Genomic DNA, 26,831 nt, shown 5'->3' on the forward strand with positions numbered 1-26,831 from the left:
TGGGATCTGTGCGGGGTATGGAGTCTGCTTAAGGTTCTCTCTCCCCCTCTCCCTCTGCCTCTTCCTCAGCTGATTCTCTTTCTCTCAAAACAAAACAAAACAAAACAAAACAAAAAACAACTATACTTAATACTTTAGAATGATTTCATATGGCTGAGGAATTTTTTAAAAACAACACCTCAATAGAGATGATATTTTAACATACAGTACTCTCATTATACCAGACTTAAATAGCGTGGATTGTTGCCTTTATTTCTGGCAATATGCACTTTATGAATGGTGCAATTTATAATTTTAGACAAGTTAATTCCATTAGCAAGTTTAGTGTTTTTTTTTTTTTTCACTTGTCCCTAAAATAACATTGGGATTATTCACAAACATGAATTTGTACCTTTTTCTAGCTGGTAGACCTCTGCTTCTAAGGTTCCTTTGATACAATGACTTAGGTGGGAAAGGAAAATTGACTCCTTTTGTCAGTTTTTAATCCAACACAGAAAATGGCAAAGCCAAGACACAAGAGAGAGGTGATGGCATCAGATTAGTGAATTCAGAGGGATGGCAGCTAATGAGTCTTCTAGGGGTCCAACTCTGGATGCATGCTACAGACTCATGTGCTGCTTGGCCCACACCTGAGCCCAGATGAAGAAAAAAATCTGGGTGAATTCTCCATAGTAATATTGGTAGTATATACTACGCCAATACCCACAAAAATGCTGGTAAACAACCTAAAACGGAAGCTCCAGCTGGGTATATTGGCTAATCCTGTATTCCCAACAAATATAATAAAGCTTCCAGGAAGCTTCAAGCCAAATTTCAAGCTCAGGCACAGGAAATATATTAACTTCTGCTTTCCCTTTTTCCCTTGGCCCCACTTTTCAATCTTCATTGGGAGGAGGCATTTTATAAATAAAGTCATTAAATAAAAATGAGTCATCCTGCCAGACAGTGTGCTATGATGCAGAACACAGAGCTTGCTTTCCCCCTCTTTTTAATATTCCAACCAAACATTAAAAAAAAAAATCTCTGTATAACCCCAGCCACTGGTCTGTGTCTATGCTGCAGAATATAGGGCCCCACACAGCGGAAATGCTGCCAGGAGGAGTGAGGGGCCCCCATCAGCAGGCAAGCAGCGCGTTCCTGTGGTGCGAGTTTGAAAGCTTTTCAATCTGTGAGAAGGTGAGCCACAGGGAACTGGTTTGCAGGCTGGAAGATGGCAAGACAGGCAGGGGGTAGAGTGAAGATAGGAGGGCAAGGATTCTCTGCCCTGGGAAATAAACACTCACTCTGAAACCTTTCATTTGAATGACTATTTGTTTACTTGTTCACATCTTCTCTCATATGGTGGTTGCAGATTCAATGTTTGAAAGCTGCTGGATTTTTTTTTTTTTTTGTAATACTGGTTTTGAGGGAAATGTTTCCTCATAGGTTAAATATGTTCTATTTTTAGAAAACAGGCTTTGAGCCATGGTATTTGAGTCCATTTAGTAATGTAGTAATGAGCACTTTCAACACTGAGCGTAGTAGAATTTTGATTTTCTATCAGACCCCTGTAGGTGTAAAAAGCACCTGCTTTGGGGGGGGGGGGGCTGCTTTAGGTTCCATTCTCCAATGAGAGTCAGGCTGGTGCTCCCAGACGTGGAGGCATTGGCCTAAAGCTATTCATTTACCTTTAGATACTATCCTGTTTTGTAATACAGTAAAAGTTGGTAATTTGTTCTATTTTCTTTTCTAGAGAAAGTGCCTTCTGTCTTTGAATGAGTCTTACTCTATTATTAGCAAGTGATACTGAAAAAGTCTGTTTGCCAGTCAATTGTTTGAAATTCAGGTATCTTTTGCTCTTTTGGTGTAAAAACATGAAGCTGATGGACTTGATTCCTAGGCCAACTCACAAAGATTAATTATAGCCACTGCTTCTAATTTTTTGACTATTGTAACCATAGGAAAAATCATTTATAATTCTATACTAGGGTTCTAGGAAAACGTTTCCCCACTCCACTCGGTGACGGCCCCCAAAATAACAAACTGTGCCAGATGGACAAAAGGAGATATTCTTGGAAACATCTGACTTTACTAGCTCACTGCATATCTATGTCTATTTAAGAAAAGTTATATTCCAGTTCATATGTTCTGAATTGTAGAATAAAGGTCAATTAAGTGAGAACCAGAACTTTCTCGGTGCTATTAACATAGATAGATGAGTCTTTAATCAAGTATTCATATATCAGAAACCTCTTGTTCAGTAAAAGATGTGCTTTCTTCTCCTTTTACCAAGGAAAAGCATCAGAAATCAAAATTTCTGATTTCCCACCAATGAAATTTTCATTGTGAAAATCATCAGGATATGGTTTTGAAGAAATATTATTCGTTTCAGAAAATAAATAAATATAATTGAATTATGCTTTCCACCACTTTGTGAAACTGTGGGCATCAGCATGTAATTATTATGCAGTATAAGTGATTTTTATGGAACAAAGGAAAGAAACTACCTAGAGCAACATGAATTAACTCTTATTTCACTATGTTGCTAATTGACTTCCCTTATTCATCAAACCGGCTTGATAGCAAACATTTCATAATATTTGCATTAACTTTTGTGCAAACTTTAAATGGCACCGTTAAAAAAAATCTTTCCCCAGATTTTAATTAATCTTGAATATTTAATATACTTTTGCATAACTTAAGCAAAGGCTTATCTTTTTTTCTTGCCTCGGGCTCCTTGAACTTTAATTAGTATGCATCATATCTTACAAATTTTGGTGTTGCTTTTAAGGAGCAATAATTTTGATCCATTTAAACTCACCATCAACAGATATGGGTTCCATATAATAATAATTACACTGCAAAAGGAAAGAATAAAAATGAGAAAAGAAAGAGAAGTTTTCAGAAATTCAACTTTTTGTTTGTAGGTGTTCTCCAAGATGTCAGAGATGAGTTATAGTAGTTCTAAGTATTTCTATATTATATCTGTGATCCATATCAGTTATTCAGGTGAAATAGTAAAAAAAGCAAGGATTATAATTAATACAGAGTATAAAATTATATCTTATTCAAATGCTCCAATACCTGTCCTGCTGGTCCTCTCTCAGAAGGAAAATTGATACGGGTCTTTTGAGAGGGGACAGCAGCTCTTCTTCTGTGAGAACAGAAGGGCAGGGCAGGGCACCTGACTCAGAAGCATCTAAACCACAGATTTAAGATGAGAGCCTTGAGAAAAAAGATACATTGAGCCAACACGTTTCCTTTCTAGCACTTGAAGTAAGAACCTAAAGAACAACTGGCCAGCTAATAATAAGAGCTGAGACAAAGGGGTTGTGGGACCCAGTAGGGGGCGCTGTGAAAAATGACAATGTATTAGTTTGGATGGATTCAATTGTAAATAATGGAAAAGACAATAGAATCTGCCTTCACAAAAACGGAAATGTATTGGCTCAAATAAGGGATAAGTATAGAGGTGAGTGTAGATTTGATCAAGTAACTTAACAAAGTCACCAAGATTCTAGCTTAGATTATATCTTTGCAAGGGTTCTCCACTTTGTCTCTGGCCTAGGGCTGCCAGGTGTCTCATGACCCCAGATGGCTTTCCAGGATGGCTGGCCTCAATCACATGCACCTGCTGAAAGGTCTCTGAGGCCACAGTGGTAACTGAAGACAGATTAGCTTCTCTGAATCCAAACAGAAACTAGAGGTTGTTGAAAAGGGACAGCTTGGGGGTTGCCCACAGGAAACTGGTTGCTGAGAAGGCAAGCCTTGCATACCCATCAGAGAATCTGAGAGAACAAAAACTATATAAGCAAAGCCGTCCTCTTGGTTTGGCAGTTAAAGGGGAGAAATGAGTGCATTATAGCTCTCATATGTTAAGACAGAGTGGGTGAAGACCAATGAATTTATGCCTTTAAAACTGTTTCGAATCAAGAGCTTCTGCTCATTTCAGTCTCAGTGAGCTCTGCACCTGTTGAGTAAGGTGATCATGAATCTTGGCTTATTTAGCGTAGGACCAGTTCATGCCTGTTGTATTCCTTTGATTCTGGAAAGTGGCACAGTTTCCTGGCAGATTATGTGGTCATCCACTGTTATGACACCTACTTTTGAGTTTCTATATACTTTTCCCTAATTGTTTCATGTATAGCTTTATGACTAATTATCTCTATTTGGACTAGTTTGAGTTGGTCTCTGTAGAAGATATTTCTAGCAGGAGGGAGTTCCAAGCTAAGTGGGAAGCAGGGCAGTGCCTTCTACTAAGGAGAACTGAGGTGGAAGAGTGAGGGTGAGGGTCCTGCAAGCAGGGTCATAGAGTACTCTGTGTGACCGAGGGGGAATCTGGAATATTGTATTCTGGTGACAAGTGACAGAGCATGGAGTTTCCATGCCCATCTTGGGTTCTACCTCCATCAATTTTGAGCTAGAGATTTATATTTCTCTATAAATTCACTAGAGTCTTTCCTTCCCTCCCCCCCCCCACTTTATTTATAATCTAGAACCCTGATTTGTACAGTTTCTTATAATGAGTGGTCGAAATGAAGACATAGTTGTTATAGAGAACAAGCATCTAGGAAATGAGTCAGTCAACAAGTATGGAGAAACTATACATTTAGATATTGTTATATGGTTTGTATCCTTTCCACATGTAGAGACCTATAGTGACTTGCTGAAAAACAGCTTTCTGTTTTCCTTTCTAATAGTAACATAAGTCTTAGCACTCTAGAGACAACAGGTGATTCAGGGGAGAAACAGAAGTACTTCATTTTTGACTAGTTGCTACAGTCTTCCCAGCACCAAGCCAGACAACTTCATATATTATCATTTCTATATCATCTGCTTTGGTTTATCTTCCCTGGAAATGATAAAGAAAACATGCTTCTTCCTTCTCTTACCAGCCGCACCACTTCAAAGGCCCACCTCACCAGCGTCCCCTTCCAACCATCAGAGCCGCACATTCCACACACCTGGGAGCTAAGATGCAGAGCCCACAGCTCTGGTGTACTCAAGGTGTGGCTCATGGACCAGCAGCACTGACAACACCTTAGAACTTGTGAAAAATGTAGAAACTGTCTTCACTGCAGACCCACTGAATAGAATCCAGATGATTCACAGGCACATGATAGATTGAGAAGTGCCTCACTAATACATGTGCTCTCTAAAAAAGGAGCAATTGATTGTTTTCCTCCTATGCCTTCTCTCCACCCCATGTTCACCTGCCCATGAGTCTGTGTCTCCAGCAAACCCCTCCATCACTCACCCCTTTATTGAAAGCACTCCTCGTGGCACAGCTATGTATCTTTTAGACTCTAATTTTTATACCCATCTGTTTGAGCCACGCTATGGCATTCTCAGCTACTCTTGGCAGTGTTTTCATATGGAACTGCTGTGTTGGAACAAACTCCTCACCTTGCCTGTTCTCCTCCAGCACTTTTGTACACTCAGGACTACAAAATCCAGTTTCTCCATGCATTCCAAGCACTCTCCAGGAAACTTACGAGACCATTTTCCTTTTCTATCCAACTTACTGAGAAAAGAGAAGAATTTAAAACATTATTTAATTCTGAATGATTATTTAAAAATACTTTCTGTAAACTCCTTTCTGATGTACCTACCCACTTCTAGGATTTTCTGACCACTGATTCAGATAAGATGGGTGGGGAAGAAAAAAAAACAGAAACATTTAAAGAATAAATGAGTTGAAGTGAGTCTTCCTTCCAATGGGTAAAATCTGATGACTCACTTCTTCTGGAATGTATACAGTTAAAAACAATCACATGCACACATTCTAGAAGTTAGTGACTTCTGTGGACTATGGACTAAAACACACATTCTTACAATTTTTTTCAGCATTCTGAGAATTCTGAGCATTTCTCAGAATTCAGCATTTCTCAGAATTCAGCAATTTCTCAGCATTCTGAGAATATGTGGCACCTTCCACTTCAGCCATATCACATGCCTTGGTTTAAACTGTCCATTTAAAAAAATAAATAAGCTCTTCATTTTTCCACGATAGCCTTGCTCCTTATCATCCTATGCTAGCTTTTCTGTCTTTGACGACCAGTTTTAATCCCATTTCTTCCATAATACATGGCTGAATTCCTTCATCTGAAATTATCCTTTTCCTTCTTTGTACTTTCAAAACCTTCTTGTTAGTGTAGTACTATCATATTCATTCACTGATTCTATCAAAAATATGTGTTTTGGGACACCTGGGTGGCTCAGCAGTTGAGTGTCTGCCTTCGGCTCAGGGCATGATCCCAGGATCTAGGATCAAATCCCACATTGGGCTCCTTGAGAAGAGCCTGCTTCTTCCTCCACCTATGTCTCTCCCTTTCTCTCTCTCTCTGTGTCTCTCATGAATAAATAAATAAATAAATCTTTTAAAGATATATGTGTTTAGAGCATATCCCCTGTCAGGCACTGTGTTAGGCACTGCAGTCACAATGGGGAGCATGCTCAGGTCTGTTTCCCATTCTTACAAAGTTTAAAATCTAGAAGAGGAGGTAGAAATGTAATGATAATCTTGAATGTGTGATTTTAGAAGTTTAAAAGAACCTGACCCAGTTTTTGAAGGCCTGGGATGGCCTCTCTGGGGAAGTTATCTTTTAATTGATCAAATGGAGAGGAAGGTAAAGGAGAGGTGATGAATGGTGAGACTGGAGCAACTCTAGATCCAGGGCATGGCACAGGCATGGGCCACTGAGAGGATGCTCCAGGCCCCGACTGAAGGCAGAGTGGCTAGAGGGTGTGGAGGATGGTGTTAATATGGAGAAGGAGGCAAGGGCCAGACCGGAAGAGCTGAGATACTACTTTTAAAGATCCAGGTCTCTTCCCTAAGTACGACACACAGTTACTGATAAATTTCAAGTAGGAGAAATTTACACAATCAGGGCAAAAACTAGCATATATACCTGCCTCTGTCATTCCATTACAAAATCTTTAAAGACAATGGCTGTATCTCATTCAACCTTGAATACCCCAGAATGTCTACTGACTAAGGCTGAAGCCTCATAAATAAATTGATTTTTGAATAGTTGGAAGAAAAATACAAAATATATAACTCCAATACATTATACAACTATTGCCTCTTAGTGCAGCCTTCAGCCCAGCGCCTGATTCTGGAGACCCAGGATCGAATCCCACATCGGGCTCCCTGCGTGGAGCCCGCTTCTGCCTCTGCCTGTGTCTCTGCCTCTCTCTCTCTCTGTGTCTCTCATGAATAAATAAATAAAATCTTAAAAAAAAAAAAAACTGCTGCCTTAATTTTTTTCCTGGAAGCATACTTTAATGTTTTTTTTTTTTTGTAATCAACTGCTATTTGTTTATCTCAAAACAAATTGTCCTCTTCCACCTCAGTAACACACCCCCAAGTTTTAGTAGGCACAGACTACCCAGAATGAGACTAGATTTCCTATTCTATCTTGTAACTCACTGTAGTCAGGACTGAATCTGGCTGATGAGATGAGAGTGGAAGTGTTGCATGGAACTTCTGAGAAGCTATATTAAAAGGGGAAGTGGGCCCTCTTATTTTCTTAATGAAAAGCAGATGAAATATCTGGAGTTCTAGCAGTCATTTTATGACCAGGAGAGTGGAAATGACGAGCTAAGGAAATTGGAGCAAAATGTTAGAGTTTGGATCTTTATTTTTGAGAGTCACCATACAAGCTTGGATTGTCTATTATCAGACATCTTACATGTAAAATAAGAAATTTCGGATTTGTCTGAAAAAACTATAATTGGATCTTTGTTCCTAGAACCTGAAAGCAATTTCTAATGGATACTCAACCGTTTACTTCACAGATGTTGATTTATACACATTTGAATGAATGACAGATATTTTAGCAGAAGGAAATTAATCTTTGAAACAAGAAGTTCTAACTTGTGCTCAACTAAAATATTGTCTACTTAATTTAGGCCTCTTTTTTATTGAAAACTTTTTATTTTATTTTTAATGAATAGGGAATTAATATTCAGGAGAAAACCAACACATCTGGCTTCTAAGTCTGTAAAGATTTTCTCTGGAGATGGTATTGCAAGTAGATTTAGGGCTTAAGGAAACTTCAAACTAATTAAAAGGGACTGTGAATTTCAGAATGATGCCAGTTTCACAGACCTTCTGGGAATCTCCATTGTCTCTGAAATAAAATAATTCTAAAGGACAACTTATTGAGTCTTATCAGAAGTTGCATGAATCTTTTAAGTCACCTTTGGAAAAGACCAGTATAGGAGCTGGATAGCCCTTTTTGGCTGCGAAGCACCTAGAGATTCTAGATCAGCATTGTCCAAAAGAAATGCCAAGGGAAGCACATGTCATATGTAATTTTAAATTTTATGATAACTGCATTTAAAAAGTAAAGAGAAAGAGGTAAAATTGATTTTAGTAATATACTTAATATAAAACCAAAAACAATTAAAATTATTGAGATATTTTATATTCCTTTATCTGTACTACGTATTCATAACCTAGGGTGTATTTTATACAAACAGCACAGCTCAGATAGAAGCTTCCTCTATTTTAGTGCCCAGCACCCCCATTTGACTAGTGAATGCATACTGGGCAATACGGCTCTGGTCTCCACCACCTTCCTCTTTATTTCACCATGTCATAACCTGTGCTTTTTTTTTTTTAAGATTTTATTTATTTATTCATCACACACACACACACACACACACACACACACACACACACACAGGTAGAGACTCATGCAGAGGGAGAAGCAGGTTCCATGCGGGGAACCTGACGTGGGACTCGATCCCAGGACTCCAGGATCACAACCTGGGCTGAGGGCAGGTGCTAAACCGCTGAGCCACCCAGGGATCCCCACCTGTGCTTCTTTTAACTTCCTCTCTTTGACCTCCTTCAAACGCTCAATTGCTACTACTAAAGCTCACCATTTTCTAGATCCCAGCAGAAACTTACTCTGATATACCCATTACTAAAAAAAAAAAAAAATACTCAGTTAAGACACCTTTCAGAGACTTGTGAAGGTAATTTTGTCTGCCATGCATGCCTTTTCTCTCTCTGAAATCAGTTTTTCTTTCCCACCAATACCTTCCTGACCTCCACATCTAATGAGCTTACTCCAAATCCTATAACACCTTGGATTTACTCTTTTCCATCTATTTGTATCACTACACCAATAGTTTAGGCTCTCACCACCTCTGCTCAGATCATCAGAGCAAATGTCAATAATGCAAAGTTTATTTCCCTGCAAGTCCTTCAATAGTTCCTGAATTGCCTAGAGGATAAATTAAAATTTTTCTAGTAGACCTTTTCCCAATATGTTCTCCCTAAATTTCTAGCCTCAGACCTTCACACTAAACCTCTAGCCTCCTACTAAGAACTGTCAATCTCTGGAAAGTCCTACCATAACTACTTGAGTTCCCTGCAAGTCTCTCTGTTCCTCACACCCATGGTCTTTTGTACGTGCTTCCCATCCAGCTGGAATGCCCTTCCTAGGTATCTGCAAACGGCTCCTATGTGCAATCTCCTTCATCCTCATTGAAAACCCCAAAAGATAATATAGAATATATATAGAATTATAGCTGCCATCCCTTGTTTATACTTTCTGTTTTTTTTTTCAATAATTGTGTTTTTTTAATGCCTGTCTCTTACTAAAGAGACTAAATTTATGTTTTATCCATCAAAACTAACACTACCATTGACACATGGTTGATAATCAATGAATGACTGTGGAATGAATGGGTAACTGAATGAATGAATGAATGACCCCCTATGCAAACTTTCCGCTCTAGTTAGTCTAAATGGTCACTTCAGTGTTTCAGAAATAGATGGCACGGTCATCTGTGTCTCTGCACTTCTGCTCACCTGCTTTCACGTGGCATGTTTTTTTCCTTTCTTTCTTGTCATGAGGCTACACTTCTTCTAAAGTCTGACATTCTGCAAAGCCTCCTTCAGCCGCTGTGGCCCCCAGCAGTCTTCCCCTTCAGTACCTTCCCTTAGAAACCTTTCTCTGCAGTGATCCAGAGCACGTGCTTCTTAATATAGCTCTTAAACAAATGTTATGAATGTTTCCTATTCCCCTGGCTAAATTCGTATATTCCGTGAGAAGAGATTCTATTCTGCATCTTTTGGTAGGCCAGTGGCAGTGCTCTGACCCACTCAGGAGATTAAGAAATGTCTCTTGAGTTAATGCACTAGAATAACCACGTGAAAGGAATGAAGGGCCTCTTGGTGCATGGTGTGTCTAGCCAACTTCAGAAATGTCACTCTTTACAATGTCAGAGGTTTTCCGCCCCCCTTTCGTTTTTGAATGCTTAAACTTTCAAGAAAAAAACAACAAAAAAACCCAATTCACTTTGGTATCACATTGATTTGCCCAGAGAGGGTCATCACAGGAGTATGTCCATAAAAGTAATTTGCATGTTGATGAAGTCATTTGGGGACCATGCCAAAGACCCCAAGATCAGGAAACCACTGGACTGAAGTTTATTTTTATTTATTTTTTTATTTTTATTTTTTTGGACTAAAGTTTAAAAGCAGTACTTGGGGATGCCTGGGTGGCTCAGTGGTTGAGCATCTGCCTTTGGCTCAGGACATGATCCTGGGGTCCTGGGATAAAGTCCCACATTGGGCTCCCTGCGTGGAGCCAGCCTCTCCCTCTGCCTGTGTCTCTGCTTCTCTCTGTGTCTCTCATAAATTAATAAATAAAATCTTAAAGAAATAAAAAAATAAAGGCAGCATTATTAAAGGCAAACAAAATTAATCCTATGAACAAATGATGTATGGCACTTAGAGTCTATCCTTATCACAATTTTAGGTAAATCCATTTAAACCAACCTATTTGCTAGTTAAGAAACCCTTTTAAGATATTGCATTTTATTTGTTAAAAATTATTACAGATTCACTCTTAAACCACAGTCCACACAAACAGACACACACACGCACACACATTCCCCACCTCTTCCAGCTGCATTCCTCCCTTGCTCATGTAACATTCTTTTTGATGTGAGCAGAATTTGGTAAACAAAATGAGATTCAGACTCTAATAAGTTCCTCAATGAATTCATAGACACAGATGATGAAGAAGTATTTATCTGTAATACAGCAATGGGCGCCTTACAGAATTTTAGACAATGTTATCTAAAAAGCTAAGCTTGTTGCCCTTTTGAAACTAGTTTCAGGTAATATGAATGCAACCACAGAAAGAGGAAGTACTTCTGTTCAATTAACAAGTCAAATAAAAATGATGGCAAGTCCCAAGTCTTAATAAAAGTGTTTTTTGTTTTTTTTTTTCCTGGCATAGAAAAATCTATGACTCCTTTCTCCTTCCTCTCCAGTTATGGATCATTTAAATAGCAAAGGGAAAATTTCAAAGAAAATACCATTTTTAAACTCCTATAAAAAATAGACAATAGTCTTTAATGTTTACTTCTGATTTATGTTTTAATGAAAGTAGAAAATGTCCCACACCAACATACTAGAAAGCAATGTGACTTCAGAGTTCTACCTCCCTTCCTTCCTTCCTCCCTCCTGCCCTTCCTCCCTCCTCTCTCCTGCCCTGCTCTGTCCTCCTTCCCATCTCCCTCCAACCTCAAGTTCCTCCTGCACCTTCTCCTCCACTGCCCTTCTCCCCACTCTCTCCATTATTTGGAATGAAGAAAGCAAATGAAAAAAGAAAAAGTGAATTCTAATCTCATTTTTTTCAGATTAGAGAACAAAGTCTTAAATATATTGAGTTTAATAAAGTAAAGAAAGACATCATTACAAGAATACATACGTTAACAACTTTAACTGAACTTAACCCCCACCCCCCCATCCTGTAAATTCAATGAGTCACTTGCCCGAGGGAATTGCTCTGGGCCCACTGATTGGAATTCCACAATTCCAACCCAGCTAGTCTTTCTGAAGACCCAGTTCTGTAAAGCATCACCTTCAACTTCTAGTTTTTATTCCATTTTATTTTATTTTATTTTATTTTATTTTATTTTATTATTTTATTTTTAGTTTTGATTTCTTAAAGTACAGGGAACACTGTAGAACCCATGAATCTTTGCAAATGTTTGTAGTTGGCTTCTCCATATCTACACTGAGGGTTTTGTTTGTTTTTAGCCACTTTCTAAGACCTTTTAATTTGGTTTTAATGGAATTTATTTCTTTTTGTCTCTATTCATTTGAAAACATGTTTCATACTTAATTAGACTATGTTATTACAATAACAAGTATGACTTGCATTAACACATTTGGGAATGAACAATGGACTCCCACACAACATGTGGGAAGGTACAACAGAGCAAAGATGGTAGCCTTAGCTACTAGCTCAAAGACTCTCCATCCACCAGGCTACAGGTATCACTCTCTGTCTTTTACAAAGAGGATGGGGAGTGTCTATCTGTGAAGTTTTTTACAGGGAGGGCAGCTGAATTAATTCTCAGAGATCAATAAAAAATTTGCAATACATCCAAGTAATTGACCAAAGCATTATCTTAAGAAGAAAATACTGTTAAGACAGATGTTTTAAATACATATTTTCTACTTATTTGTTTTTGTTTTTATTTTTTGGCTAATCTAATATCAAAAGCCAAAAAACTAAAAAAACAAAATGTAATAACTCATTTCAATCTGTCTAGAGTTGAATTTAACTATATGTTAGAATTATTTCTCTTCGGGATCCCTGGGTGGCGCAGCTGTTTGGCGCCTGCCTTTGGCCCAGGGCGGGATCCTGGAGACCCGGGATCGAATCCCACATCAGGCTCCCAGTGCATGGAGCCTGCTTCTCCCTCTGCCTGTGTCTCTGCCTCTCTCTCCCTCTCTCTGTGACTATCATAAATAAATAAAAATTAAAAAAAAAGAATTATTTCTCTTTTTGGGGCTTCTGGGTGGCTCTGTCAGTTAAGCGCCTGCTTTCAGCTTAGGTCATGATCCCAGGGTTCTGGGATTGAGCCCCACATGTTTCTCTCTCTTCCTCTGCCCCTCCCTCTGCTTGTGATCATGCTGTCTCCCTCTCTCTCAAATAAATAAAATCTTTAAGAAAATTATTTCTCTTTTTCCTCTTTGCTTATCTTCAAACACATAACTGTTTTCTGACATTACTTTTATGCACTAGGCCTTCCCTGGGATTTAAATGTCAAAGCACAGCTATATGCCACGCCAAAAGCAAATATAGTTTCTTTTGTCCTAATACATGCAATACATCAAAGAAGAATAAGGCTGCTGTTGAATCTTAAAATGGTTAATTCAACTTTTTTCTTCTCCCTTTTCTCCTAGGAGAGTTATCTCCTCTGGCATTTCACTACTGTACTTCTTTTTTTTAAAATAAGTTTTGTCACCCTCATATGCTATTTGTACTTAAAAATAAAACCACTTTGAAACCACTTCAGAGAGGCAACTGACTCGCATGTGGGTTCACCTGGATATGTGACACTTTCGGGTCACTGAACTTGTGTTTTTGTGTTAGATAGAATACTATGGCTTAAATGTTTAAGTATAAACAGGAATATAAAATCAATGAAGTCCAAGATAGAGAACAAAGGGAGATAAGGTAAAGAGAAAGACATATCTATAATAAAGAATCACAATATGAACTGTCATCACAATACAATCTGTCATATAGGAAAATAAAGCTGGTTTATGTAACTTGACTTTTTTCTGTTTATTTTGATCTGGTGATATGATTTTAGGACCCTGAATAACTCTTATCCTAAGGGTGTTTCCCCCCAAAGGAAATTCAGCTTCACACTTGAAAAATTGCTTATTGGCTCCAGTTCTCCCCAAATGAGTTCCAGCCAATCTGCTCTTTGCCCCTTTGGAGTTTGATGAGATCGGTCACAGCGTTGTCAAAATTCAACAAGGCACAATGTTTTGAATAATGTGTAGTTTACCTGAGAGGCTTTTGGTCTCCTTTACCCCTTTTGCAGAATTACCATGAAGTAAATGTGTGATATTCCCAGAAACATGGAGTTGTAGCAATAAGAACCTAATGGTAAAAGATAAAATCTCTCCTAATGTAAAAGAAGTTACAGGCACAGCCTGACACCAGCCTAACTGAGGACATGAACATTTTTTAAGAAACAACAGAAGGGGATGGTCAGCCTACAAATGTATGAAAAGGTGTTAGACCTGAGGCTGGCAGTTTGTGGTTAGCAAGAACCAAGTGAAAGAGAAAGAACATCTGGCATAAATGTTGTCACTACAGAAACATCCATGTTTGTGAGACAGGCCTTCCCTTTCTGATGGTGGAAATAATTTTTAGGTATTTCAATTCAAAGCTTTGGTTTTGTTTATTCTCCATGGAATTTTTCTTGCACTATGGCTGTTGACTCAGAAGGTCAATGAAACTGTCACACTGGGTGGGGGCTGGGAGCATGTACCTCTGGCCTTTGGGCCGAACAAAAGTTAGTTGTCATCTGGATTCAATTTCGGCAAGATTGTCTAAAACCAAGAGGCATTTGGTTTGAAAGAGCTAGGTCACTGAAAGCAAAAAAAAGAGGTGTACCCAAAGTATTAAGACAGTCGAAGTTCTGATCAGTGACCCTCCCCTACCACCTCAGCATTTGTCTCAGGAGGGATGTGATGTGATGTGATCTTTAGTAGGTATTTGTTGACTGAATGGATCTCAAGAGACTTAGACATTCTATGACGGTGGTAGTTTGTGCCCTGCTTTCTGCCTTTGGGAATCTGATTTATAGAGGCCTTGTGTCAGCCTGTGGTGGGTGCTGTAGAGTAGATGTAGAAGCATGACAAACTAAGGCAGAGGGGGGCCTAGTGTAGCTGTTCCCACCGAACACCCACCCATTCACACAGGCCATCATTCATTTAAGCTTGTATGCAGTTTACAAGAGATCAAGAAATCATAGCATGTCCCTACGAGGTCTATTAAAATGTTTAGATGGCTGGCAGGCCAGGAAAAGGGAATCTGGAGAAGGAGGGCAAGAGGGTGCCACATCTTGAGTGGCCACCATCCTGGCTTTACCCAGAGCTGAGGGGTTGCTTCTGGCCCTTGATTCTTGATGTTAAATGCACCAGTCCCAGACAAACTGGGAAGGGCTATCATGTCACACAGGATCTCAAATTCTGAGCTCAGCAGTACCCAAGGCATCATTCCATGGCCCGCAGAAATGGCTGCCAGAGCAGTGGGCAGTTGGGACAGAAGCCTCAGGGGGCTGGAGACCCACAGGGGAGCCCATAAGGAACTTGAGTAGAGGGTGTGGAACAGACCCCATGACAAGTAAGTTGTCTGATCCTGAACCAAGACTCATGCTGGAGGTGTCAAGGACACTCAAAATGGGACAGTAGCCCAAAAAGGGAGTTTGACTTTGGACTAAGTTTGAATCCCTTATCGACTGGTTATTATAAATGCATATAATACATAATACATATACAAAGTTATTAGGATTTCCAAATGTATGTGCTCAAATAGTTGTTTTTCTGCCACTGTGTAGAAATGAGAGCTAATGAGCAAATGAAGATCCATTTTAGAAGATAAAGAATGTTCCGTGTGTTCTTCATCTAAGATAGGACTGTAAATTTGAAACTTGCTTTTATAGAAACTCACAATCTCCTTCTGAACTGATAGTATGATTGTACTTATTTACTCTTCATCTTTCCAACACAGTCAGCTTAGTTTTGTGACAGACACTATGTCTATCCATATATATCCAATCCATATATATATATATTTTTCTTTCAAGGAAAAAAATCAAACTGGGTAGATGTTCTTGAAAAGAAAGCACTCAACTAAAAAATGAAAACTGGGTCTGTGATTATGCACTTCTTCCAAAAATATAATGAAGACTTAATTACTAACTCAACAATAGGATCCGGTCTATTCAGTTTTTCAAGGGGTAATTTCGTAGGCTGTGGTTAAGTTGGGATATTTACTCTTCCTTTTCCCTTCTCTGTGCTACCCAGAATGTTTACTGGTTTTGTTTCGTACTATATTTACAAGGGAGGTTACGGGAAAGGTAAAGAAGATTCTAATTCTAATGAACTACTTTTACTAGTTTTTCTACCAGCTGCTGCTCCTAACAGGATGAATGTACTTTGGTCTCTAAATGGCCATTTGGTACCCAAACTTCAGTCTCTGGGGGATGTCACTGGCATGCAGCCTAATATATCCTAAAATAAATTTACCATCTTCTCCTTCAAAAGCATTTCCATACTTGGAAATACGGTGTTCTTCCGTGTTCTGGTAAAAAAGAAAAAAAATTGCACTGGTTGATTCAAGAAGTGGAGGATGGGGAAAGGGCAGATGCTTTTGGCTCCAACAAAGATAAAACTTGACTCACAGTGACTTAAATAAACAGAAAATGCTTCTCTTCCCTTAAAAAAGGAGTGGTTGTTGACTCTGGCTCATTTGAGTTCTTGCTCATACAGCTCCACGCATCTGAACAAGGGCAGTGGAGCAGGCGTGACATCTGTATCAAGAAACTAAAAGCTTCCTCAAGAGTACCACAGCTGACTTCTGCTTACCTCCTAGTAGTAAGATGAGATGTGTCACATCATCATTCTTGACGACGACCAAGAAAATATATCTCTCTGGAGCTAAGCTATAAGGGTGGCCTTATGATTGATACAGAAATCACAACTAGGGGCACCTGGGTGGCTCAGTGGTTGAGCGTCTGCCTTCGGCTCAGGTCACGATCCTGGGATCTGGGGATTGAGTCTCACATCAGGCTCATCACAGGGAGCCTTCTTCTCCCTCTGTCTGTGTCTCTGCCCCCCCTCTCTCTGTGTCCCTCATGAATAAATAAAAAAAATCTTTTAAAAAATCACAATTAACAAGATGGATTGTATTATTAATATTACTCACAAAACAGGTAAATTTTGCCAGACCAGTCATGAACACCACCTACTTAAACTCAAAATATTTTAACACCACTTCCTTAATCCTTTATGTCCTGGGTAAGAATCCCAGACAAGTGAATCAAACAGTACCTCCACGTGGATTCACAAGTCTCACAGTCTGTAATTGCAACTCTCCTAAATTTACAGATTATGACCAGTACCTGCCAGGACCCCCCAGTGCTCACTCCCAGTTCAACCCCACACAATTCCCCCTTTGTGATATCCTGTGGGAGGAAGTGACCAAACCTAACTGGGGGTATTTTATAAGCTTTTTTGTTCTTAAATGTTCACACCTACAAAGAAGTTAGAATTGGACTGAGACTGGGAGTTGAGTGGACACCTGAAGACATTTGCTATGGGAAGCCCACAAAGCAAGGGCACCAGAAGCAGATTAGAGATGACAGTCACCCAGGTGAAACAAAGAAGTTATCTGCTAGATATTTTTTTTCATTTTCAGAGACTGTTCTAGCGACTGAAGTTTTGATGAAGGTCCTCCTCCCTAAGAGCAGGGTATCCTTCAAAGGGTAAAGCTACAGGCTTCCAATGTTGGAAGAGGATTTCTGCCCACTATTCACCTTCTCCCCTTCCAGGTCTATAGCTATTTATGATATATAGTTAAAGAAACCAGAGGCGCTCAACAGGCAAACATGGAGATTTCATCAGACACAGCATTTTATTGTGTAATCTGCAGATACACACTTCTTACTAACATATATCCAACTACTTTCCTGTCACAGCCACTAGCAGACCTTTCAATTCATGCCCAACACTGAATTCCTGATATTTTTTCTCAATCCTTGACCAATCTTCCCTACCATTAGTCTTCCCATTGGGAGATGGTGACTCCTTCCTTCCAGCTGCTTAAACTAAATAATTTGGGTGTATACTAAATAATCCTCTAATGCTTAATCCATCAAGAAACTCCTATTGATTCTATTTGCTAAATATATTTAGAACTGACTGCATCTCACTACCCCTTATGTCAGCACCCTGGTCTTAGGCCATCAGCACCTCTCACTTGGAGGTGATAATAAGCTTCTTGCTTCTACCTTTCTTCCTGCCACAGCCAGAGTTATTCTTTTTTTTTTTTTTTTTTTTTTTGAGTTATCCTTTTAGACTGTAAGCTAGATCATGTCATTGCTCTACTCTGAAACCTGCAATGGCTCCTTAATTTCTTCAGAATAAAAGTCAAATTGCTTAAATAACCTACAGATCTCCAGAACTTCTCTGGCCTCGTTCCCCAGAACTCCATTCCTTGTCCTTCCAAATTTGCCACCCTGGCCCCATGCTGATCCTAGATCATGCCAGGCTGCTTAATTGCATTGACTGTTTTCTCTGTATGCCTATTTTCTTGCCAACAGAATTGGCAGATTCTGTGACTTCTTTTAGGTCTTGAACCAATATCATCTTTTCAGGAAGGCTAACTCTGACCAACCCATTTAGACTGCAACCCAACACCTCAACCTCCTGGAATGCCAGTGTTCCTTGATTTGCTCTACTTATTTTTTTTCATAGCACTTAATTCTTCTAACTTACTATGATTTTTTACTTATTTATTACATGCGTTCTTCTTCTGCTTTCCACAGAATGTGAGATTTACAAGTACAGGATCTTTGTATGCTTTGTTTAATGATGTATCCTAAGTGCCTAGAACAGTATCTGGCATCATGGCTACATCAGAAAATACTACTGGATGACTAATTCTCTAGTTTGGCATGCTTGCTTTTTTCTTGGTTCACTGCTGTGCTCAGAAAACAAACAAGTAAGAAAAACAAGCCACATGTAAATCCACACACAAAGATGCAAGCTCAAATCATAGGGTATTCCAGTACAACACACAGCAAAACCCCTTTACAATCATTCCCCCAAACTATTTCCCTAAGTTCTACTCATCAAATCATTGCAGCTGCTCCTATCATCGCCAAACATTTCATAAAAATTATGTCTGTGGTAGCTTTTCTATTTTTTGGCCCTATGTTCTCATTTATCCTTTTTTTTTTTTTCAAAAATAGCACTCAAATCAATCAAGCTGAAATCTGAGAGTAGCAAAGTAAGAAAGAGCTAGCGTAGGCTTACTTAGGGAAAATTTAGATAGTTTGAAAATAAAATGGCAGAGATCGGGCAGTTGTAAAGTTTAAGTTAGTGAGAAGGAAAACATCAAACCAGAGATGGGCTGGGAATGTATCCTTACAGTTTTCTGGTGGGTCACTGTTATATGAGGACAAGCTGAAACCCCTACTCTCACATGGAAAAACACAGATTAAGGGGGAGTCATCAATGAGCTCCTCAATGGCTGGAATAAGATGAATACAGTCCTGAATCATATATACAAAAATACAACACTTCACAGAGTAAGATTTTGAACTGGAAACATTTTAGGTGAATAAAGAAATTTGCTCTTTCACATATTGGTAATTAATATACATAAGCTGTTGTCCTGATGATCATTTTGCAATACATATAATTATCAATTCACTATGTTGTACACCTGAAGCTAATATAGCGTTATATGTCAATTATACACCAATTTAGGAAAAAATAAGTCATTACCTTCTAAAAGTAGAGCAAGCAGAAAATAGATTCCCTAATAGACTTAAGAATCATGTGACGTGTCAGAGGTGACTACTTTCCCATAACTACTCTTCTGGGTTATCATTCTGGAGGATATAAAAGACATATTCTTTGTTCTGTCAGCTACAGGACACTTGGCAGTGTGGACAATGAGACTGATCCATTCTGAAAAAAAATACTTTGTATATTCCTGTATCTGCCAAAAATTGAAATCTGTATTCCCTGTTCTTCATCTTTTCTTGCATTGTTCTTCTCCTCAGAAATGATATTTGTCATTCTCTTCATTTACAAACATCCCATTCATTCTTTTGGGGCCAATTTAGTGCCTACTCTCTCCTTGGAAGTATAACATTAAAGTCTCAATGTCTTACCCGTAGTTCTTTGCTAGCAAACAATTTAAATATAATGTCCAGGATACATGCTGTTCGAAGTGAAATAGCAACATCACCATAAAAATCTAGCCTGTTTACAAAAGCCGAATGAATTAACTTGGGTGTTATTGACAGAAATTGTTGTATCATTAAAGCTACTGACATGGAAAATGGACAAGGTACTAAAATTACTCAATATGCTGTATACCTATTACTAAGAAGGAAAATCTTCCTGTATGGAAAACAATTAATAAAATTTTATAGAGAAATATCAAATATCAGAAATATAATCTTAAAACATTCATCTCTCAGTTTTTCTGATTATTGCTACCCCTTGCTTTAGGCAGAAATAATACCTGTTGCATTACTGCTGGTTCAAAAATTAGGAAGATATTCAACAGGATGAGTATTTACAAACATGTAATAGAAATGAGAACTATGCTAGGTTATCAGGTCTTATTATAAACATATAAGGCTTTAAAAAAAGTCACATTCTATAGCCACTATTTGAACTGTCATTTACCATTCACATGGATACAATTTTATTGAGATTATATAGAAGCAAACTAACTGCATTATAGATGATTTTATATATTTTTAAGTTTTATTATGTCTTTGAATGACTTTCCTAAGGATCTCCTCTTAAATGAAATATGGTGGTTAGAGACGGAAGGTCTACAATTTGTTGGGGGCAGACTGGGACTTCTGAAGCTTTCATCTTCCCAAATATAAAATTAATACAATTATTCTTCAGGATAAGATAGCCTTCTCATAAGAGATTTGAATACAGTTTAGAAAGTCACCTAAATTCACCAGGTTAGATTCAACACAAAGTTAGCTATAGTTCATTTATGGATGAAATATCTCAAAAGGTGTTTTATGGTGGAATGAAAGGCACTTTTTAGAAGTATATCAAGGTTAGTGTAAGTAATGATGTCATAATACTTCATGTAAGAGTTGTATGTGAAAAGTCAACTAAGTTTCTATTAAAAAAAAGTTCCTCCTTAGATTTGAAAAAAATGAATACAGATTAGATTTTGCAATATTTCAGCATATATATTTTGTAAGCAGACTCAATTACATTAAATATTCTGCTTCAGTAAATTCCCATACTGCCTGCCAATATTTTTAAAAGTTTCTTTTCCTTCAGACGAGGGCTCCAGAGGGGACAATATGCTGAGGATGAGTCGTGACCAAGACAAGGAGATAAGGGACATTTCTGCTTCTGAGTGTAGGAAGCAAATTGTAAAATAAACCGAGTTCCTTCATAACTCAGCCATTGCTTGCAAAATTACAAAGTGGGGACAATTTGAGGTCGGATGAATGACTGCGTACCTGTCAATGATGGCACACATGTCGATGCTGACATTTGCAAAACTCCCCGGCCTCCTCTGAGCCACTTCGTATAAATTCACCAGTTGGTCGTCCACTTGGATGAGCTGCATGCATCCTTGGAATGAAGGCTGAAGGACGGAGTGACTGGAGTTATTCATCTGGTTCAGAAAACCTGTGAGAGAAGAAGTGGAATGTTATATTCTGTGAACGGTGTGCCCCACTAACATTCCTCCAGGTGGTTTCCCTCACCACAGCCATCCTGTCTCGTTGATCCTTGTTGACGTTGCACTCAATGTAAAAGAATTGAATCTTTTGAGAAAGCATATTATTTCAGGAGGAAGAAGGCAGGGCTGAACCCAGGCCAATGTTTGTCTCTGGGGGGCCACCATGCCTCCTATTTTATCTGTGGCATTTTCTTTCTCACTTTGCACATCTCCCTGTTCCTCTGCTCTTAAAGACTCACTGCTACAGTTCCTCACCTGACTCTCTCTTCAGAGATTAAAACATAAAACTTCAGACCTATCCCAACTATCCCACCACCTTTCTTTTATGCCTTCAATATTTACTTCTATTTTCTTGGTTCCCTACAGGCCTGTTCTTCAGATGTCAAGAAGCTAAACTATTATCGATCATGATGGATTTTTCTTATGGATTGTCTAACTCAACTCAAAGAGATATTTGCATTACAAATGATTTCCCAATTTATAAAATCCAAAGAAACATTATAAAGAAAAAAAATTAGGAAGAAAGCTCAGCCACCCTCCTCTGAATATCCATCTTATATAGCTAATAGGGTATAGGGAGCATAAATGAAAAAGGCAATAAATACTAGTGGTTCTATTAGGGAATGGAATATATACATATGAAGTTCAAAATTAAACATTAAAAATTTTATCACAACTTTAAGACAGCAACACCAGTCAATTACCTACATTATGCCTTTTTAATAGAAAAAGGCATAATTCTTATTATGTGTATTAAATTTGTAAGCCACAGGAAAAACTATTTTTTATCCCATTAAGTATCTCCAGAAAAATCTCAAAAAAGCTTTTACTTCTTATACTTTACTTACTTACCTCACACCAAGTTTACCTACTAGAGCAAATCTGAACTGTACTAATTTGTCTGCTTAGAATTCTGAAGTTATTAACATATTCATTTCAGTCTAATACTGTAGCTATAGAAAAATTTATACAGAATGGGTTGTGATCAAGATGTGTCATTAAGTGGATAAAAATAAATTTCCAAGAGAAAACTTTTCTGAAAAATTGACCATGAAGTAATTTTTGTAGATGTCCTTTTTGATTAGTAATAATAAATTAGGACAATAGAAACCTTCTTTCTTCCATTACTAATGGGGTATGGTATGTAAAGTCTAGTAATTATCATTTGAATTCCTTTTAAGAGTTAATTACAGAGCCATGTATCATTTTCCACCAACACACTACTATTTAAAAACAAGGTTCTATTTAAATCAATTTCTTGACTTAAAAAAAAAAAAATATATATATATATATATATATATATATATATATATATATATATATCAGACTCTACATCCAATGTCAAACATATGGCATGTATATTTTTTCCCTAAGTCACATTTTTTTTTGTCATTTTCATTAAGTTCGACTCCTCAGAAAACTGCTGATCTTAGATAAGTGGCCCATTTAGAGTAGTTGTATGCATACATATGATTTTCAATCTGTTTAATCAAGATAAAATTGAATGGAATATAATGTCTAAACTTAGAAGAGAGAAAACATCCAGCTGTAACTTTATTGACTACTCTTAACAAGACAATCATTTGGTTCTGTTTTTTGAGTACTTGGGAGTCTCTAAATATCCACACTAGCTTTGAAATATTTCAAAATGTGTAGGTCTGTTTGTGAGAATAAGACCTCTGAAACAAAGCAGCTGCGTAACACAGATTACTATGAATTGGACATAATTAAGTTCATAAAACAAGACTTCATCAGTCACTCATAACAATGTTCTATTTGGCCCTGATAAATTCTGGAGTTTGAAATTGTCAAGTCCCTTCACTTTTCTACATGGAATACATTCTAGGAAGATAATTATAAGACAAACTACTACATATCCATTAAAAATTTGGTGTTTTTTTTCCTTTCCTTGCATTATCTTTAATATCTCCAAGAGGAAGCCCATTAATCCTTGCCCCTGGTATTCACACCCTTTCATAGTCTTTTTCTACAATGAATTAGTGCTGACTCTGGACGGTGGAAAAGTATTAAGTGGTGGCTTTGTGTGACTTCTGATGCCAGTATCCGGTTTGGTCTCTCTGACTGCTAACTGATCATTTCATGAGCAATCATGGAAAAGCCCACGAGAGATAATAAATCATGGTTTCCAGCTATTAAACTTTGGGGTGATTTTTTATGCAATAATGAGTACCTAGTAATAAATTTAGTATGGGAGGGGAATTGCAACAAAACCTAAAAATGTGGCAGCTACCTAGGGATTGGTATGCACAAGTAAGTGGGAAAGGCCTTGAAAAGAGTGTGAGCAGAGAAGCCTGATGGCTCTTGAGGAGGTCGTCAGTAATGGCTTACAGGAAAGTGAAGAATGAATGTGATTAGAAATGAGAGAAAACTGGAGCCTGGTTATGCTGCAGCAGGAAGTTTAATAACATCGTGATAATATGGGAAGGAAAAATTATATTTAATGCATTAGGTAACCTAGCTAAAGACATTTCAGGCACAAAATTCTGATCATCTATCTATAGGAAAAAGAAGAGAGAAAGACTAAAGGAAAACCAAACTGTCCAAAGACAGCAGGACTTGGTGGATTTGAAAATAAAGTAGTATTTTCTCAGTTCTAGGCTCTCCAGATGGTAAAAATGCAAAAATTGAGGTCACTTTCAGGCAAAGATCAACTAGCAGTAAAACATAATGTAAAGATAGCAATGAGGTGTGACTGTGATATCCATCTTAAGACTTCCAAAATGTATTAGGTGGTGCCTCAAAGAAGCATTCATTCAGACTAGAGAACTGCTAGACATCTTATTGGTATGTCTTACAGATTCACTGAGTTAAGCAACAAGGGTTCTAATAATGTTAAGGGCATTTTTCCCTTAGCATGTCAGCGGAAGTCCAATGTAAAACACCCTTATCTTCATCAGATTCTGGATGTGGCTTTTATTTAATGGAATAAACCACAATAACATTCATAGGAAACCCACAAATTATACAACAGTCATGATTCTGGTAACACCACCATCCTGGACTAAAAAGAGACAGAGATGGTACAGAAGGAAGCTATATCTTTAGGCTCTAAACTTCTACAGGCAAGAACTATGCAGCTATAGGCACAGCCTACTTTTTACATAAAAAGGAAGCATTGATCAGAGTGATAGAACTGTAACCAGAGGGCAGAGCCAAGATCCATGAAGAAACACTTCCAAGAAATATTAGGGGTGAGTCCTAATCCAGGAATCACCAACATGTACCTGATTGGAGTTTAGAACCACTATGGATCAGTTACTTCTGTGTACCTCTTATTTCTCCCTTTTGAACCAGAAAGTCTAAAGTGGTTACTCTATGCCTATCTGATCATCATATGTTGGATGTGTGGTGGTACACAATTCGTTCACAGGTCTTCGGACAAGAAGCTGTATCTAAACAACTTCCTTTGTTCTTAGACTTTCCTAGGAACTTCGGGTTGGTATGAACTTGACTCAGATGATGAGTTGCTGGATTCTAAGCAGATCGTTTAATGGAATGAAGCTATAGGGGTCTTCGGAGGAACTAGGGTACTTTTTCATGTGGGGAGAGACATGAATCTTTGTGTCTCAGAGGACAAACTATGGTAACCAATCTCCAAGACAGCCATAAATCTCCTCCTGCTATTCATACCATGTGGTTCCCTCCCACACTGAATCAGTGCTGACCGTACAACAGAATATTGCATAAGTGACAGTGTGTCTGTGACTTCCAGGACTTAGTAATGAAAGGCATTAAAGGCTTTACTTTGGTCTCTGGGATCCCTGGTCTGAGAAGCCAGCCCCTATGCCATGAAGAAGCTCAAGCAGCCTGATGCAGAGGCACTCAAGTAGAAACGAAAGAAGACCTAACCCTGAGCAACAACTCACTAGCCACATGAGTAAGCAATCTTGAATAGAGCTTTCAATCCTAGTCAAGGCTTCAGATGATGGAGGCTGCAGGAAACATAAAACTGCAACCTCATAAGAACCTCAAGCTAGAACTTCCCAGCCAAGTTGCTTCTGAATTACTGGCCCACAAACAAGGATGAGAGAATAAGGTCTTACTGTGCTGGAGACACTAAACTTTGAGGTAGTTTTTATGCAGCAGTCAAGAACATATTGTTTTCTGCATTTGTTCCCTTTCTGTACAGATATAATTTTGGTAAAAATACTAGTGTATTAGTGTCTGTGATACTTGCAGTGGCCACTCTATAGTTCAAGAATTAACCTACTTAGTAGATTAATAGCAGAACTCTTTGGTGATACAAATTTGCAGCTGGGATTCTGAGGGTCAGAAATGAAATAGATATAAAATGGATAGAGAGTTAAACTTAATTGAAATTTGCCACATTAATAGGAAGATTACATAGAATGAAGAGATTAGCTTTTGTTTGTTTTGGCGTAGAACTTTAAATATCTATGAATTTGGAATAAAAAAATGCAATGTGTACACATGGGTTGTTCCCTGGCTCCGTGATCTGGCAGGGTGACACCCACGCTAATCATCACCTTGCAGCTTGCACTGCCTCTCACTACCAGCGAAAAGTGGAAACTTACCCTCTTTGCAGGGTCCTTATAATTGTGTAACCTAACTGGCACTTTTGAGATTTCTGTTTCAAGACTTCGCACATGAAAGCGTCATATCTGATTTGAAGTCTACTCAGTATTTTATTATTCTTGCTGACAAAAAGCCTTAAAATTTTAATTCAGAAATACATTAGTGAAAAACATGCTGATACTTGTTTTGGCATCAAAACACCAATCTAAGCAGTTGTAAGTCAGAATGTGAACCTGATGGGACAGAGAAAGCAAACAACAGGCAATAGGTTTGAAACTGCATATGGCTAAAGCCACAAAGTATATGAGATTTCTCAATTTATACTTATTTTAAAGTTGGGAAGTTTGGGGTGAGAGAGGCTGGTGGGATGAGGTAAGAATGCTAAAAAACACATTTAGTTATTCCTTCTAATATAATCTAATATGACTATGCAAAATGTCTACTTATCTCTACTGGTTACCTAGCAATTCACCCAGGTGAGGGCTGGAATCCCAGCCAGCAGGTGTTAGAGCAGCTGAGTGTGAGCTCTGTGGTCACTGGTGCCTGCACAGCAAGAGCAGGGAGGCAGCATATCCACCCAGCATGGCTGGGAGAGTGACTACAATATAGGCTGAACGAGCAAGTAAATAAGTATATTGAGGAGAGTGGGAGCCAGGTTCTCACTGTCAGTAAAGGAGGGTACAAGGGAAAAGTGTAAAATCTTGAGTGGATCTTGTGGGTTTTGGATTGAAATTTTATCTATCCAATCCAACCAAGGGGGGCCCTTGTGGTTTTCAGTTTTATACAGCTAGTTACAGAAACAAATCTAGCTGCAATTGTGTATGTGCACAATATACAGATGGTTCCTACCATTCACTGAAGATGGTCTGGGAGCAGGGTTACCCCCAGAAGCAGTAAGTGCTCCTATAGTTCAGATCTTAGTTTCTCTACTGAATAAGACCAGGACATCTTGGAGAAATGGCTGACTCCAGGGGGTCAGGAAAATAC

General features: G+C 38.3%; 1 protein-coding gene and 1 long non-coding RNA gene across 5 annotated transcripts in view; both read right to left on the reverse strand.

Annotated features, from left to right (window-relative positions):
* Nucleotides 1-26,831, reverse strand: part of CNTNAP2 (contactin associated protein 2) — a 1,981,926-nt gene that overhangs the window by 816,027 nt on the left and 1,139,068 nt on the right. For all 4 annotated transcript variants that reach the window (XM_025433996.3, XM_035700120.2, XM_035700122.2 and 1 more), the window contains one exon: nt 21,064-21,235. In XM_025433996.3, coding sequence (XP_025289781.1) covers nt 21,064-21,235 — 172 coding nt within the window. The remainder of the gene's footprint in view (nt 1-21,063; nt 21,236-26,831) is intronic.
* Nucleotides 2,656-5,737, reverse strand: LOC118351057 (uncharacterized). Its single transcript, XR_004805861.2, has 3 exons — nt 5,592-5,737; nt 5,386-5,503; nt 2,656-2,837 (listed from the first exon to the last, which is right to left on the reverse strand). It is a non-coding gene; the product is annotated as an uncharacterized LOC118351057 (long non-coding RNA).

The sequence above is a fragment of the Canis lupus genome, chromosome 16 (genome assembly GCF_003254725.2).
Source record: "Canis lupus dingo isolate Sandy chromosome 16, ASM325472v2, whole genome shotgun sequence".
NCBI lineage: Eukaryota > Metazoa > Chordata > Mammalia > Carnivora > Canidae > Canis > Canis lupus.